The following is a 16,440-nucleotide window of genomic DNA, read 5'->3' as shown; positions in this document are numbered from 1 at the left end:
CTGGGGCCACCTGCGTTATAAAAATCTTCCACCAAAGATGGGTTCTCGCAGGTGCTGCTCCCTATTTCCAAAGTCAGTATATGTCCAATTTCCACCAACAATGAGCCAAAAATCAAGCACCCAGGACCACCGGGGCATGATCCTACTTCGCCATCTTTTACATCAGAAATTTTCAGCCATATCTCCCGCTTAGGCCGCCTCCGCTAGAGGACGGCGATGAATCCCGCAATCTATAGCGTATCCGACTTTGGAAGTCTTGGTAGTTGCGGGCCCTTCCGTTTCTCGCCTACAGATATTCGCGTAGAGTGCCGATGCTTGTGTTTGCAGGACGGCAACTATTGCGATACTCGTGGCCACTATATCCTACTTCAAGGACAACGCGCCGCTGACATGTGGGGCTTCAAGACATATGACGGGCCCACGGGAAAATCTTTTCAAAACGAACATGGTACCAAGATCGCGCTTGTTGAGTAGGAAAAGGTCGATAAAAAAAATGCGCAAATCTGAAGGTGGTTGGGGAGGGGTTAGGCTCGTGGATGCAGATTTAGAATGATTGATTGCTTATGACTATAGAACAAGAAATAGAGACCATATTAATAAAGTTGATCCAGTCAACTCAATAACTAGCAATTTACCCCCAAATTTGGCTCACCTAGATGTCTCCATCATATCTCCTCTCCGCGCCCTTGTACGCACCATGAAAGCCAAAAGCCATCGGTCCAAGCATCTCCGCGCGGCCCAATTCCTTCAAGTCCTTCGCATTCAACACAAGCAGATAGCTCTTATCAATATGTCCATCCAGCACGACCGTCAACAGCACGCCGTCATCTTCAGCCGTACCATTTGGATCAGCGATGAATATCGCCTCACCGGGTGTATGTCCTTCCTCCTCCCAGAAGATAGACTTTTGCGTAGTGTTGTCGAACTTGACTATTCCGTCCATGAAGGATGACTTCAAGCGGTCTACACAGCCGTATGAGAAGCGATGGCGACGGGTCAGGTAGCGTGGGTTGATGGTGGGAAGTTCCATGGAGATCATCTTGTCGGCTTGGAAGAGGAGCTCTGCGGGCATGGGCGTGCTGGCGCTCGCGCCTGATTCGATACTCGCGAGACGGAATTGCGCTTGCATGGGCAAGCAGGAAAGGCGCTTATTGCCCGCATATTCGGGATTTGCGATGGATGAGACGAGGTTGTCGTAGTAGAATCGCTCGATGACATCTGTGTTCTCGAACATGCTGAGTTCAGTGATGATGTCGGTTTTGCTCGGGTCGGTGCTGTTGGGCTCTTCCCATGCGTTGACGGAGTGGAAGCAGAAGAACGGGTCGCTCTCGTAGGTTGCGACAAGCCCTTTGCCGTGTTTGCGATCGACCACGTACCAGCTTGCTTTAGAGTTGGGATCGAACGGCGCGGTGGCATCGACGACGTTCTTGTGGTATAGGAGGGGGATGCCATACCAGGCCACATGGCTGTTCCAGACACATAGTACGACGTAGTTCTCGGTGAGGAACAAAGAGTGAATGTACGCTGCTGTGCCTTCGAAGGTAGCCAGGACAGTCGTTTCGCCAGTTGATGCGGAGGTGCCAAAGACACGGTAAATCGAAGGTCTTCCTAGCTTTAAGTTGAAGTTGAAGATGTCTCCAGTAACCGGGTCGGACTTGGCGTGCGCAGCTGAGTATTCCCCATTCAGCTGCGGATGAAGCGACTGCTGACTTGCTATGCCCTGTGGCTCGAGTGTCTCCGGATCAATCTTTTTGAACACAGACGAATCCGTTTTGGCATGCAATGCTTGGAGTGAGTTTGTATGTCCATTGACCCCAGACTTCTCGGAACTCGCAGTGTATCCTCCAGGCATGTTGATCGATAGCGTAACGCCAACATTCTGTGTACTGGGTGATTTGACGAACATGCCCATGACCTTCTTGAAAAAGCTTTCGCATGGGTCGCGCTTCGAGGCAAATGTGAAGCCGTCGACTCTTCCAGTCTTTCTGACCATCTCGAGGTACTTATCACAATTGCGCCTTGATCGGTACTGGACTTTTGCGGGGCCATTAGGTTCAGGGAAGTCGATTTGGAAACGATGGACGCAAGAGAAGCCATCAAACCAATGCTTGGCTGCCCAAATTTTGCCATCGTCAGTTGTTGCTTTATAGCCCTGAGGTCCAGTTCGATCTATGAGGGAGGTCAGAACGACGGAATGTGTGTTTGAATGCTCCGCGACTTACATAAAACACCAGCCGCGAACGATGGTATTTCTCCTTTTACTGCAAGCTCTACTGGTTCGAGTTCTTCGTAACTGGTGTCGAAGCCGGCATCGTTTGGCCAGATGACCTCTTGGACTGTCATGGCTGATGACGTAGTGTATTAATGACAGTGGCGATCGACGGTGAGACGATTACAGCAATATGCTCCAAGTATGGTATAAGAAACAGGCTCCAATCAAAAGGAGTTCGGTCTTGCTTGAATGTAATGATATTTGGGGGTGTTGTGAGCTAAAGATTTGATGGCGACGGGGCCAAGCGCTAGTGATAAGGCAGAGGCGATGTTTGAAAACGGTGAAGAGGGATCTATCATGCAAGTATATACTTCTACACAACGCACGTAGATTTTGAAGGGCGAACTTCTCCCCGTCTTGACTGTAACATCCCCGCCCTGAACAGACCGACATGCAACCCAGGTCCAATACTATGATCCACTAATAGTGGCGCTCCTTCGGACTCGCTACGAACAGGCAATTGTGCCGCCCCAGGACGTGTTACGGCCGAGGCGCTACCACAAACCCTCCGACCGCGCCATCTCCCTGCCATTCGCTGTGGCTCACAAGTTCACAACGGTAGCTTCCAGAGTGACAGCAAGGCATTATAGTGCTATTCAGGTCATGCGCATCGCCGAGAGTATGAAAATGACGCTAGCGAACGAGGGGCTTGCACGGTTCTGGTATACATTGGCGAGCTCTCCGAAAGTCGAGTTCTATGGCTTCGCTCTAGCTCATCCAGAAGCGAAGCTCATCGCAATACCAGGCGAATGATAGGTCGAAAATGTGGCTGCTTTTGAGAGCGCATACAGAGGCCCGATGAACACCAATGGTGGGCCGTTTAGCGAGCTGAAAAGGCATACACAAGAAGCCCCGAATGTGCAGAACGCGTGGTAATCGAGACGATGTGCTCAGTGAAAACCACAGATCGCTCGAGTATGTCTTGAGGGCTGCCCGGGTGTGAAAAGAGCAATGGTTATATTGGGTATTGGGAAGAGCGCAACAGATGTAAAAGGTATAGCGCATCTCAGCCCTACCGCGGCCGTTGCATCACGGATTGGCGAACTTCTTCGACATTCGCCATGTTTCATTTTACTCGCATCAACCATCGCTTCCACCAAATCTAGGCTTGTGCGAAATCTGGAATATCACTGGAGCGTCTCTGAACTCTTCGCACAACTCTTGTCACCCATCATACACCCTCCACACAAAGAAGACAGACATAAACCCCACCATCGCCATGGGCGCACTCCTCACGCTTCCCATATCTCTCCTAAACTTCCTCCTACCCTTCACAAAGCCTGGAACACCACTGGCACAAGACATTGTCCACACTGCCGTCTTGTGCGGTACCCTATACTACGCCCCTCAGATCGCAGAATGGTACAACGCACGGCAACATCGCGACGCACCACCAGACGCCCCAGATGAAGACACCATACACCAACCCGGCGCCGACCCAGCCACAGCAAACCCACCTCCCCGCCAACGCCAACGCGAAGACCTCCCCCTAGACGAGCGCCTCGTCCTGCAGCCCTCCGACGACGAAGACGACGCACAACCTCCCCCCCTCGCCCCGACCCCGCCCTTCAACCAGCAAAACCACAACATCCAAGAACCGCCACTCCCCCAACCGCACGACGCCGGCGAAGGCCCTGCAAATCCAAATCCAGACGCTCCCAGGAATACTCCAGCGAACCGCACCGTCGGCGCGAAGAAAGCCAAATCCCTCGCCCGCAAAGATCAGCGCCGCGCTTACCACGAGTTCCACAGGCAGGAAGCGGAACTACGGAGATTGAGAGAGCAAGAGGGCGCTGAGGAGCGGGAGGCGGAACTCGCGGCTGAGAAGGAGCGCAGGGCGAAGATCGAGGCGGACATTGCGGCGAAGGAGAAGGAGGAGCGGGCGAGGCGGAAGGAAGAGGAACGCAGGGAGCAAGAGGAGGAGAATGAGCGCAGGGAGCGCGTAGTCGATAGGGTGCGGAGGGAGGTTCGGCAGAGAGGGTGCGTGGACTTGCTTGAGCAGGGGAGGAAGGAGGGGAAGGATCGGCTGTGGATTACGAGGTTGGTCAAGGCGAGCGGATTGCTGTCACAACTGTCTACGGAGGGGAGCAAGGTCATGATCACGGGCGATGGGTGGTTGGTCAAGGTCGACCAGGAGATTATGGCACAAGCGTATAGGGATGCTGAGATGTTTGGGGCAAAGCATGGAGGCAGGGTCGGCTTTGAGGAGTTAGGCGGCTTCATGGAGCGGGCTGTTAGGGCGAGGGCCAAAGCATAGATAGGGAGAACGACCAGTAGCAGTGAAGCGTGCTAGTAGACGACGTTATACCCAAGACGCTTGACCGTAGGAATACAGGCACGATGTTGTGTAGCTAGAGTTACTCGTAATTGGAAAGATGATTTTCATTCAGGCTTCACTCTACGGACCCAGGGTACCGGATGACATCAACAGATCCTGGGTGAGCTTCGCGAGCGAACCGCCTCTTGTCCACCATTCATCATGAGCCATTCACATCATAGAACCATAAAACAGCTTGTGTCGAATTGTCCATTTTTGTCATGCAACCATGAAAGAGGTTGTTCGCCTAGAGAACCTTGACATGCTGAAGATCCTCCGTAGCGTCCAGTAAGTACCAGACCAGCCCGATGAGAGAAAACCCAGACACCATGCACCGCCACAGATATATGCACGCACTTATCGGTTGGACTTGGCTACACGCTCCAACTCGTCCTTCTTCTTGATCGCGTAGGAGTTGCTGCTTCCCTTGGCAGCGTTGATGAGCTCCTCAGCAAGGCACTCGGCGACCGACTTGACGTTGCGGAAAGCGGCCTCACGGGCACCAATGGTGAGGAGAGCGATGGCCTGGTTGACACGGCGGAGGGGTGAGACATCGACGGCCTGGCGACGGACGGTACCGGCGGAACCGATACGGGTGGAGTCTTCACGGGGACCGCAGTTGACAATGGCATCGACGGCGACCTGGATGGGGTTCTGGTCGGTCATGATGTGGATCTGATATTGTCAGTCTGGTCCTCAAAATGCCAAATCTTTCCACGCTGAAGAACGTGGCCGACTTCTGGTAGACGTACGATCTCGAAAGCGTGGGCAACAATGCGCACAGCCATGAGCTTCTTTCCGTTGTTGCGGCCGTTCATCATGAGCGAGTTGGTGAGACGCTCAATGATGGGGCACTGAGCCTTCCTGAATCGCTTGACGGCATAGCGGCCGGCAGAATGTGAGATGTAGACGGGCGAGCGGATTTGGATGTAGTCGCTGCGAGCCTGTTAGCCCATGCCCTCATTGCGCAATTTCACGTCTCCGATGCCACAATCATTCGTTCCTCCAAGTTGTGTGCAACGGGTTGCGAGTGGGTGAACGTACGTCAACGAGATATCGCGGACCTCAACCTCCTCGTAGCTCCACTGCAGATTGTTAGAATATTGTGCGTGTCCGACTTTCGTGACAGACGTGCCTTGTTGAACAGCTTGATGCTGCCAATCTCGTCGGTGACCTCCTTGGGGAGCACGGCGTAGCCGGCGGGGCTCTCGACCTCGATTTCTCCGTCAGACATGATTGCGGTTTCGGTTGGTAGAGGAAGGAGGAAGTGGGCGCTGGTCGGTGATTGTCGCTGGACTTGAGAGCTTCGAAGTCGCGGGACCGCGAAATTCGATTGTTCAGTTCGGCTAGGTGACCAATGAGAGGCGCGCATATCTTGGCACGCAACACACCGCGATGTGCGAGAGCGATGAGCGACCCCACCAAAATGGTGACAGAAACGGCTAAGCGCAACACTTCCACTGTTACTACTTCGCGGACTTCAAGTCTTGGTTCAAAGAGAAACTCTTTTAGTTGCTATTACAAATTCGAATTGTACTATGTGAGTATCCAAAACCAAGGCCGCACTCGACAACCCAACCCTTTTCTTCAAGTGCGCCAAAAACAAGAGGTATACAACGCCAAATACACTGCACAGATGCGGTAACTCCGGAACTCCATGCAATGCCGCTGAGGTCGTCGGGAAAGAAGACGACGAAATCGAGCAAGTTACACTTCTTGCTGCGCACCAGTTAGCTCCTTGAAAGAAGATATCTGTGCCCTCATCTGCGTGCCCTTGACACTGGCGCACTAATGTCCCTGCGCTCTTTCACGCCCTCTACCATCTGCTTCATGGGCGTTCCGTGACCAGCAGCGAAACTTCTAGCACGGCCGCGACGTTCACGGATCTTTTGCAGTGCCTTCTCTCTATCAATTGGCAGCAGATTCAGAGATAACTCCCCCAGCACAGGCGTCTGTGCGTCCGATGCAGCGTGAGCGATTGTGGAAGGCGTCATAGGTCCCAAGCCAGGTCTAAAAGCTGGCGTCGCCGGCGAGAAGGCAATGGGAATGGTGGTTGTGGTGGTGTGCAGCTCATAACGTGCAGGTGTGGCGGGTTCGTAATGTTCTTGTGTCGGTACTTGAGGCTCAGACTCTTCTTCATCCTCCTCGTCCATGGCGTCCTCGTGAATGTCAATACATGCGGTCTTGTTCTCGTTTGACATGCTGCGGCGGTTCACAGCCTCGGGTACAACGCTTGGGGCATCTGGGGCACATGGCGAAGACGCAACAAAAGTCTCGGTAACAGTAGACAGATCCAAGTTGGGGGTCTTCGCGGGGGTGTCCACGTGTGTAGATGCGGGAGCCTTGACAGGAGAGGGAATGGCCTTGAATGTGCCAGTGGATGGCGAGAAGGCAATCACAGCTTCAGCCTCGGTAGCCAAATTGCTGGACTCGGTCTCGGAGATGGCAGTACGGACCTCATCTGCTGGAGGTGTGAACGGACGTTCATTTTCAACTGGTTCCTGTTTCATCAGCACTCCCTCCATCACATCATCCTCATGCGCACTGGCTGGAGGAGTGTATACGGGCACAGAGGTCTTGATGTGCTGCATCTGGGTGTCGTATGTGTCGTCGTGTACGTATGCCTTGCCCTTGTTCTCAGCAATGCGACACGAGCAGCACTGGAACTGGCACTCCATCTTCATGAAGTCGATCTGGTCCTGAGCGCGCTCGCGAAGGCGTTTCTCTGTGGCCAGCTCTTGCTGAAGAAGCTTGTACTCGACTGCTGACTTCTTGGGAGCCACGTTCTCCTTGTCATCATCCTCGCGCTGCACGCTCCGTGGCTTGCGTGGGGAGCGCACTGGCGAGCCGAATTCATCGTGCTCATCTGCACCAGCAGTTGGTAGCGGGATGTGGCCCTCTGCCGCGATGCGCATGACCTCCTCTTCCTTCAAGCTAGTCTTTAGAGTGTCGCGTTCGCCTTCGACTGACTTGAGCGTGTCTTTTAGTGTTTGCACCTCTTCACTCAGGCGAGCTACGGCGCCTTCGAACTCGACCTGCAGGCTGTAGACCTGGTTCTTGTAGTTGTCGGCCTCTCTTGACTTGTAGTCGAGATCTGACCTTGTCCGTCGCACCTCTTTCTCGAGGCTCTGCACTTTGGCCTGCATGGTCGGCACCATGTTGGTGACTTTCAAGTTCTCAGTCTGCATTTGCCTCGCGTGCTTCTGGTGTTGGCGGTACTTCTGCTCAAGCACTCGGTTCTGCTCTTCGAGAGTTTTCTAGCGAGCGCATTAGTATGGCTCATTTTGATGAAATTTCGGAGATACTCACCACTTTGATCGAGTCTGAGGTCCATCGTTCTTCACGGTCTTTGAAGACCTGCTCCCACTTCTTGACATTAGCCTTGTGTGCCTTCCATTCCTTCTCGTATTGGTCTTTGGAGACGCCGACCTGCAGGCTTGATCTTGCCTGTGCTAGCTCGCTCTCCAACTCCTCAATACGCAACGCTTTGCGCTCCAGGATGGTGCTGTGATCCTTCTCGTGACGGTGGAACTTCTCGGCCCATTTGGATTTTTCCTTCTCGAGCATCTGCTTGTATCGCTGGACTGCTTCTCGGGGGTCCTTAACCTCGAGGCCTTCGAACATGACCGCGAGGCCCTGGACAGACACGTCTGAGTCGGTGCGTCGATGCATCGGGCCGCGAATAGGCGAGCGATTTGGTGATCGTGTAGGCGATAGTGGTGGTATCGATGATAGCAAGGGTGCAGAGGGCGACTGTGGGAGAGGGCCGTCATATGGTGGAATCGTGCCTGCTGCGCGCTCCGGGCTGAGTGCGAATGGCTTCCATGGCGGCGACATGCCTAGTTTAGAAGGCGATGGCGGATCCATTTGGACCGCTTGCTCTTTGAGTCGCGCCAGATTTGCGGTGGTAGGAGGTGACTTTGGTCTTTAGTTAGTTATGTCTCGTTATGATGCAGGTGCAATTTGTGGGTGGAGAGGCTGCGGCTGCGTGTGTGTAGTACAAGTTCGGGGCGGTTCCATCCATGTAAACAAACTAAGCGACGCTCCTTCCTCATAGCAACAGAGCCAGCCAATCACAGGCGAGGACCCCACGTCATCAACAAAACCTCCACGTGCGACGAGCTTTATAATCTAAAAGGCCCGTTCTCGTCGACTTCTAAGATGCATCTTGCTCACTTCTTGTTCGTGATCGCATCTCTTCGCAAAGAGACGCTGCCGGGAGAAATGGCCGCAATGACATTCAAGGCCACCCAGAGTCATGTATCGAAAGCTTTGCAGCGTGAAAACTCCAGCGCTGCTACTATTCTCTGATTAATCATCAAGTAGCATTTGACATTGCTGAGCTCTTGCAGAAGCTCAATTTATGAAGAAACATGAACTGGTGATGCGTCTCGTGCGTTTGCTCGGTCGCGAGTTGTTGTTGGTTGCATCATTGCTCTATTCTCCTTCACCGCGTGTTTTCAGTAAGATATGCTTCTCATCCCCGGAACTGCTGCCTTGCTCCCATCAGACATCTCTCTTTCGACCTCCATACCTTCTACTACACACCACAACAACATGGCCGACAAGGAGTGCGTTGTTTGCACCAAGCCTGCTTACATCTGGTGCCAACGCTGCGCCGAAACTGAAGTTGGTGGCCGTCCACTAAATGTGCGTTGGTATTGCACACCATTGTGCCAGGAGGCAGACAGGCTTACACATCAGACGACCTGCTTTAGCAAGGATGACAAGAAGGACCTCCTCGATCGCGCATATCGGGCAGGCGAACTCGTACAGGTCATCTTCTACTCTTTCATCGAGCACACTTGGACATACGACATGAGCAACATCAAAATCATCCCAGATCGGGATCGCGAGATCAGAGCGCTTGAGGTCACTCGTGGTCCAGGCAATGACAACGGCCCTGGGGGAGAGAGCACTTGCGAACAATATGCTGGTGGCTGGCTGTACAAGATCCCGCCTGAGCTCTTCAGGTCAGCAGCTGAACAAAAGGCAAAGCACATGTTGTTGGCTGATCAGCGCTCAGTGTGGATGTTCATGAACATGCACTTCGTTGTGCGGGCCCTTTTCAAAGGTAAGCGATACGAGATACAGCACCCGACCCGACTGACTGTGCAATTCAGATCTGATCAATGACCCCAAGCAAGACATTAAGGAACTCGTGCACCGACTCCCGAACGGTACGCGACGCTTTGTCCGCCACATCGACAGCTCCGGCAAGAAGACCAAGCGCGACGATCTTAAGAACCCAGACGAGGATGCTCTGAGCGACCTCAAGGGTGTATACCGCATCACGCTCAAAGATGGTACTAAGCTTGCTCTCGACCTCGCCGGTGCGCAATATGACCTTCATCACAGCACCGTTGAGCCTTGGATACCCTACCTCAATCGTTCTGCCAGTGAGATGAAGTACCGTGTTCCGTTCCGCTCCCACTACGACAAGCACATGGCGTTTATGAGCAACTTTCATCACATTACGCACATGACTATTGAGCTAGAGCAACTGAAGAGCCTGGATAGTATGTTGACCTCCTGCAGGAGTACCCCCGGCTTCGAACTCGGAAATATGTTCGTCGGCGATAATGACCACCTTCTCCTCTGCAGGAACAAGCTCGAGATGGCCGTAGTCTCCTGTCTCCAAGAGCGCCCTAACCAAATTGATGCTGACAAGCTAACGTACATTGTCGCACCATTCGACCTTCGCCACCCTACAGTTATCGAGAAGATGGACAAAGCTGCGGCCGGGGAATCGGCGCTGTTCGATGTCGGCGACATGAGGAAGTTCGACTGGTCCAAGCTGTCGGATATGATCAAGATGCCTGGGGATGTCATCAAGTACGCGGAGAAGAAGAAGGCAAAGAACCTGCTTCAGTTCCGCTGCGTGTACAAGATGCCCGGAGATTGGAGACTGGTGTTTCTGGAAAATGACTTGCCGTCCGAGAAGGTTCCCCCGAAGTGCATCAGTGAGAACCCGTATTGGAAGGGAAAGGGAAAAGGGCAGTAGGTGTGATGGGTTTGATGAGTGCTAATATACTCCGAAGAAAGGATAAACAATGCATGGTTTCTTCGCCACCATCCACATTATGAGCTTATCCATGCTGACTTTCGTAAGACTTGACATACCACCTCCAAATTCCAATCGCCCCATAACATTGTGCTTCCACTGTGATGAGATGGTTTCACGGAAATTTTCTGGCGCGTCACTGTACATTCATAAGGCGAGAGAATCCGACAATACTTTTAGACCCGTATGAACCACCCACCTTGTTTCCCAACAGCTCATGCTCACCTAAACGCAGTTCTATCGACTTTGCCAACTCAAGCACGACCCTAACTTGCTTCCTAGATCATAATGTCTGCAACGTCGAACACAACCCAGATTCTTCACGACGCAACGGTGTTATTTGCAACAGTAAACAGCACCGTGTCTCGGCCGATATTCGCTGCCAAAGATCTCCCTACATCACACTTCCAGGACACAGATACCAAATGCCCTATATGCAGATGTGACGATTCCGCTGACATTGACAGCACTGACACAGCGCTACTCACGCAGATCGTGTGCATCTATGTCTGCAGTCACATATTCCACCGCATCTGCCTCAAACTTTGGATCGATGGACAGATCGCGCGCGAGAACAAAGGCACGTGCCCAATGTATCGCGCTGTGCTAGTGCAGAGCGCTCAGCAGAGCCGTAAGCAATTAATCCAGGAGCTGCTCGCTAACATTTCAAGTTCGCATAATACTGAAACACTAACTGGCGTTCGCGAGTTCATTGAGACCGAGTTGAACACAGTGGATCATGAACAAGCGATGCACGCACAAGTGATAGTGCATACTGAGCAGCGACTGGGTATACCGAGTCTCGGTCGAGCTACGCAGCAGATTCAACAAGAGATCTATCAGATCATTGTTCAGATCAGAGAGCGTGGTGTCGAAATCACTAGACTATCCTGACGCACTGAGCGGAGACGCACCCCGCAGCAAGAGCCTTCGATGAGACGCGGACAAACAACGCTGTAAATTGAACAAGAGATTAGGGAGATGAACATGATGATGAGAGAGCTGGTCCTGGAAACTCGTAGACTGTGGAACAGCCCCACTGAGATTTCCAGAGAGCTGCGCAATCTGGCTGACGAGACGTTTCGGCTGGACCAACGTACCTGTGAGCTTCAGGTAATACGTGAACTCTCCACGAGATTTGTCGCTTTGGTCGGAAGTGAATCGAGCGTGAGAGTATTTTGACAAGCCGAGGCGCAGGGCGACATTTCTGACAAGGTCAGCGTCCAGTATTGCTAAGATGCTGCAGAATCACGCTGTATTTGGGTATCTGCCAGCTAGATGCTCGTCAGACATGCGCCTTGCTCTTGATAGCTGATGATCAAAGTGGAGGCCACTTAATCCCAATGCACCTCACAGTGTGTAGGGCATGTATTGTAAACTCATAGCATGCTCTTAAATTTGTTTCAAAGTTTTTGTTGAGTTTCCTTCCTCAACGTGAATTTGCTTGTAACTTTATAAGATTGAATGAAAAGTGCGAGGTCGTTCTATGCACAATCAACTTCTTCAATATGTATTTCAACCCCAGGTCTTACGTACCGACGATGTATCGAGACTGATATGTTACCTCCTGCGTGCGTAAAGGATACATGTCTGCCTACGTTCTCGCAGAAGACGCAATAGCGTACGGTCATTGAATGCGAAAAGTCGCATTCAAAGTACAATTTGGTTCACAATCTCGATCATGGGGTTGGAAGCGAAAGTTGATGTTCAGAGCTTAATGTATAATGGGCGCAATTGTGAAGTTATCAGACGCGTGGGAATCCGGTGGGAGATCTTTCGGACGTCGGTTGTGATGAGTGCACGGACCGCATGCTAGTGACCTCCACGGGCGCCGCATTTCGATCCTCATTTTGTCGAAGCTTCACTAAAGCACAATATCAACAACAAGTGCCTGTTGATCATGAGACGCGTCTACTTGCAATGGATAGATCTAAGACGCGCAAGCCGCACAAAAAGTCGCGCAATGGATGCCTGCCATGCAAAGGACGGCACGTGAAGGTGATCACTACGCGCTGCCTGTTTACGCAATGATGGGCTGACCACAACCAGTGCGATGAGCAAAGGCCCAATTGCGCAAATTGTGTCAAACAAGGCACACCGTGCGAATACAAATCACCAAAGAGTCGAGAACCATCGACAGGATCTCCTATGCCCATTGCAAGTCTTACACCAACCTCCACAGACGCTATAATCCCAGAGAAGAATACTGTCCCAGATGGAGGTAGCCCAGACATCACCAATCTGAATATCGCTCAGTTGCGTCTTCTCCATCACTATACGACTGTGACTGCGAAAACGCTTGCCCATGACTCTGCAGCGGAAGTGGTGTTTAGCACACATCTGGTCAAGACTGCTTTCAGCTACCCGTTTCTCCTTCATGCAATCCTGGCACTTGGTGCACTTCATTTGAGTCGACTGGAAGGGCCTTCTTCATCATCGCACACGGAATATGTATCCCTGGCCGATCAGCATCATGACGCAGCACTGAACGATTTTCGAACCAGAGTTCTTAATATCGACGACACAAATTGGGAGGCGGTCTTGATGTTCGCCGGTGCACTTTTTCCGTACTCGTGTACCGCTTCTGTAACTGCCAGCGATGACCTGGACCTCGCTTTTGGAAACTTCCTATCAAACCTGGTGTTGACTCGTCGCGTACGCCCAATGGTTACTGGGTTCTACCAAGAAATGATGAAATCCGAACTCGGCGCGATGATACCTTCCGATGTGAAGGGAATAAATTGGGAGACAAAAGAAGTGCCTGTAGAGACCGAGTACGTGGACCTTTTACTCCTCCTTGAGAGTTTCCCAGACCTTGTGTCGTGACATGCTTTGGCGTATCAGGGCAGGTTTACTGACTTCATCGACAGACTCGTACAACTTCGCAAATTTGCCGAGGTAGTACACCACATATATCCTCCGGATATCATAGATGCCTACGGATACGCGATCCATATCCTTGAGCTCACATTTGTCGTAGCTGCAGAATCAGCAAGGCCACCATCAGACGCCCTACTGAAGATTTGGATTCATTTCGTTTCCGATCGATACGTAGAGCTTCTTTCAGAACGCCAACCAGGCTCTTTGATCATTCTAGCACACTACGCTGTGCTTTTGCACAGAAGCAGGCAATATTGGTACCTGGATGGCGAGGCTGAACAGATACTGAACATCGCAAATGCCTTCGTTCCGACTGAATGGCAGTCCTGGCTTGAATGGCCGAAGGCACAAATACGCGGCGGTCCCGTAACGCCTATATCTTGAAGCATGTCGAAATCTTTTTGGTTGAATCAGATCAGCGCCGCTGGGCTTCCTAGCATCAATTTGAGGCACAGCGTTGCGTGCGTAAATAGTCTGCCAATGTGGTCAGGTCAGTAATTGTGGACCTAGCGAATCCGGACATGCGACAGCTACGCATCTCAGGAAACTCCAATGTATTTTAAGATGGAGTGTTCTACAGTGGGTACCTGCACAGGGCCGCCGTGGAAGACAATTCGCATACATGCATCCAGGCACGTCTGGATTCAATCGCCTGTTGGCAAATAAGATGAAGACGCACTCGTTGATAGCGTTGGCTGCGAGTTCCTGCATGGTCCCGTTCAGCGATTTAGCGTAGTGGGCGTGTTGCGTTTGCGCCGAAGCGAATACGCGTACTTCGTATTGCAGAAGAAGCGGCAGCCCCCTGGCGTATTCTCCAGAGGCACCCGTACCCACTTCATAGCGTAAAGCTGCCGGGTCGCTAACGTTCATCGTATAGCATATACGCAACCGCAGCATGCCTCGCATTACCCCGAAATCAATGGAGTCTACCGAGACATATAAGGAGGATGCTCCTGGATATGTCACTTTCGTACTACACTCTCTACAACACCTCGCCATACTCACCCTTTCCAACCACACAATTCCGAAGACTTTCAGTCTTTACCCAGCAGCCACATACCCGATTCTCGATCCTGTACTTCATACCGACGATGGCCGAAAATGATGTCCCAAAGTATGTACTTTGGCCTTACACCCCCACTATAGCTGCTGGTGTCGTCGCAGCCTTGGTCTTCTTCGTCCTTACTATTCTGCATACCTGGAAACTCATCAAGAACCGTACTTGGTTTTGTGTTCCATTTGTTATCGGAGGCCTAGCAGAGACTATCGGTTACGCTGCGCGTGCTGCAGCCCACAACGATACCGTTTCAACAACACCCTACATCATCCAGTCGACGCTTATCCTCGTCGCACCCATTCTGTTCGCTGCTTCGGTCTATATGATCCTCGGCCGACTTATTGCTCGCACCGACTCAGCCTCGTACTCGATAATCCGCGCGAAATGGGTTACCAAGATTTTCGTGACTGGCGATATTCTCTGCTTCTTCATTCAGGCTGGTGGTGCCGGAATGCTGGTCAGCGCCAACGATGCAGAGGGCTTCAAGAGGGGCGAAAACATCATTCTTGGTGGACTAATTCTGCAGATCTTGATCTTCTTGTTCTTCGTCGTGGTAGCAAGCATTTGGCACCGCCGACTTAGTGCACAGCCCACGGCTGCTGCCGCCGAGTTACCATGGAAGAAGTATATTAGCTTCTTGTATGCTGCTAGTTTCTTTATTACGATCCGAAATTTGTGTCGTGTTATCGAGTATGCTATGGGCAAGGTGAGTCGGCATTGAAGGCAGATACCGAGCAAATTGCTAACGAAGCGCAGGAAGGTTACCTGCTCTCCCATGAGTGGCCTCTCTATGTATACGGGTAAGCTGTCAACCTCAATAACTCGGTGAAATATATCGCTGACCTTCGCGTAGTAAGCTAGAATCTCTACCAACCCCGCGCAGAAGTTGAGCAAGCCCAGACGGTGCCAGTTTCCACCGCTGGCACAGCTATCCTGACATACATATCCCCCAATACCCACGATTTGTTGCTGACTATTAATTCAGATTTTCTTCCGATGGCCCTCACCCTCTCTGTATGTATCGCTTGGTATGATCCCAACATCAAGCCACGCCCGAAGAGAGACATCGAGTTCGACTCTTTCATCAGAGGGTAGACCTATACTGATAATCCACTTCAATATGGATGCGCACACGGACAATGCGATGCCATTACTAGTGCTCTCAGGATGAGCCATGGCATGCGACTCACAAAGTCGGAGTCCGGAGCGTCATAGCGGATGGGAAAAAGCAAGATCGCGGATCCCAATTTAGCTCACCAAGTTGTCGGGTCTAGTGGATCAAATACTGCAAGCAGCTTTGCTAGCCACATGGACAAGGCTTGTCGGGAGTCGTTTGAAATTTTTGTGTTTGGTCGAAGAGATCATCGCATGCTCTAGTTATCACTGAGCTTTGCTTTTCCTTACATGTCATTCAAAACATCTCATGATTAGAGGTCAATCAAGAAAGCTTCAAGACCCAGGACTATCGCAATATAACATGCTCCACAGGTGTGGTATCCACCGTTACCGCTTTCTCTCATTCATGACCAACGATAAATGATGCTCCATGAGGATGCCAAAAATCTTTGGTTGGCCTAGACTAGTGCTTTTGGGTGCTTTCACGGAGTGACATCCGGGCGGAGGACATTCAGTCACATGGAAGATCGCTACATGTCAAATCCGATTGGCTATCGCACGATCCTGCAGTGCTGACTCAGATGCGCAGTACTTCGACAGCGCAGCACAGCTAAGCCAGCTGCCATTTGTGATCTATACGCGGTAACACAATGACCTATGTCGGATTGAGTATCGCTCCAAACTGGTTCTACATGAGTCACTATGAGATTGCGTAACTTTCCATAGAGCACGCC

The 16,440-nt window shown here is 51.7% G+C and overlaps 9 protein-coding genes across 9 annotated transcripts; 6 read left to right on the top strand and 3 right to left on the bottom strand.

Moving 5' to 3' along the window:
- Positions 1-652: 652 nt before the first annotated feature.
- SNOG_02065 (hypothetical protein) lies at positions 653-2,343 on the bottom strand (the record flags this gene model as incomplete). The annotated part of the gene is made up of 2 exons (XM_001792632.1): positions 653-2,169; positions 2,223-2,343. The coding sequence occupies 2 exons, from the start codon at positions 2,341-2,343 to the stop codon at positions 653-655; spliced, it is 1,638 nt and encodes a 545-aa protein (XP_001792684.1).
- A 1,148-nt stretch (positions 2,344-3,491) lies between these two features.
- On the top strand, positions 3,492-4,529 carry SNOG_02064 (hypothetical protein; the record flags this gene model as incomplete). Its single annotated transcript, XM_001792631.1, has 1 exon — positions 3,492-4,529. The coding sequence occupies one exon, from the start codon at positions 3,492-3,494 to the stop codon at positions 4,527-4,529; it is 1,038 nt and encodes a 345-aa protein (XP_001792683.1).
- Positions 4,530-4,629: 100 nt separating this feature from the next.
- On the bottom strand, positions 4,630-5,961 carry SNOG_02063 (hypothetical protein; the record flags this gene model as incomplete). The annotated part of the gene is made up of 4 exons (XM_001792630.1): positions 4,630-5,264; positions 5,342-5,525; positions 5,634-5,674; positions 5,725-5,961. 4 exons carry the CDS (start codon positions 5,959-5,961, stop codon positions 4,947-4,949), a joined length of 780 nt encoding a protein of 259 aa, XP_001792682.1. The 3' UTR covers positions 4,630-4,946.
- Positions 5,962-6,015: 54 nt separating this feature from the next.
- On the top strand, positions 6,016-6,331 carry SNOG_02062 (hypothetical protein; the record flags this gene model as incomplete). Its single annotated transcript, XM_001792629.1, is given in 2 exon segments — positions 6,016-6,129; positions 6,149-6,331. 2 exon segments carry the CDS (start codon positions 6,016-6,018, stop codon positions 6,329-6,331), a joined length of 297 nt encoding a protein of 98 aa, XP_001792681.1.
- Positions 6,332-6,349: 18 nt separating this feature from the next.
- SNOG_02061 (hypothetical protein) lies at positions 6,350-8,426 on the bottom strand (the record flags this gene model as incomplete). The annotated part of the gene is made up of 2 exons (XM_001792628.1): positions 6,350-7,846; positions 7,899-8,426. 2 exons carry the CDS (start codon positions 8,424-8,426, stop codon positions 6,350-6,352), a joined length of 2,025 nt encoding a protein of 674 aa, XP_001792680.1.
- Positions 8,427-9,146: 720 nt separating this feature from the next.
- Positions 9,147-10,593, top strand: SNOG_02060 (hypothetical protein; the record flags this gene model as incomplete). The annotated part of the gene is made up of 2 exons (XM_001792627.1): positions 9,147-9,663; positions 9,713-10,593. The coding sequence occupies 2 exons, from the start codon at positions 9,147-9,149 to the stop codon at positions 10,591-10,593; spliced, it is 1,398 nt and encodes a 465-aa protein (XP_001792679.1).
- Positions 10,594-10,941: 348 nt separating this feature from the next.
- SNOG_02059 (hypothetical protein) lies at positions 10,942-11,547 on the top strand (the record flags this gene model as incomplete). Its single annotated transcript, XM_001792626.1, has 2 exons — positions 10,942-11,284; positions 11,423-11,547. The coding sequence occupies 2 exons, from the start codon at positions 10,942-10,944 to the stop codon at positions 11,545-11,547; spliced, it is 468 nt and encodes a 155-aa protein (XP_001792678.1).
- Positions 11,548-12,801: 1,254 nt separating this feature from the next.
- SNOG_02058 (hypothetical protein) lies at positions 12,802-13,917 on the top strand (the record flags this gene model as incomplete). Its single annotated transcript, XM_001792625.1, has 2 exons — positions 12,802-13,427; positions 13,524-13,917. The coding sequence occupies 2 exons, from the start codon at positions 12,802-12,804 to the stop codon at positions 13,915-13,917; spliced, it is 1,020 nt and encodes a 339-aa protein (XP_001792677.1).
- Positions 13,918-14,624: 707 nt separating this feature from the next.
- SNOG_02057 (hypothetical protein) lies at positions 14,625-15,311 on the top strand (the record flags this gene model as incomplete). The annotated part of the gene is made up of 1 exon (XM_001792624.1): positions 14,625-15,311. The coding sequence occupies one exon, from the start codon at positions 14,625-14,627 to the stop codon at positions 15,309-15,311; it is 687 nt and encodes a 228-aa protein (XP_001792676.1).
- Positions 15,312-16,440: the final 1,129 nt, after the last annotated feature.

Source organism: Parastagonospora nodorum (assembly GCF_000146915.1).
Source record: "Parastagonospora nodorum SN15 chromosome Unknown scaffold_3, whole genome shotgun sequence".
Lineage (NCBI taxonomy): Eukaryota > Fungi > Ascomycota > Dothideomycetes > Pleosporales > Phaeosphaeriaceae > Parastagonospora > Parastagonospora nodorum.
This window is presented reverse-complemented; position numbering and strand designations above follow the sequence as displayed.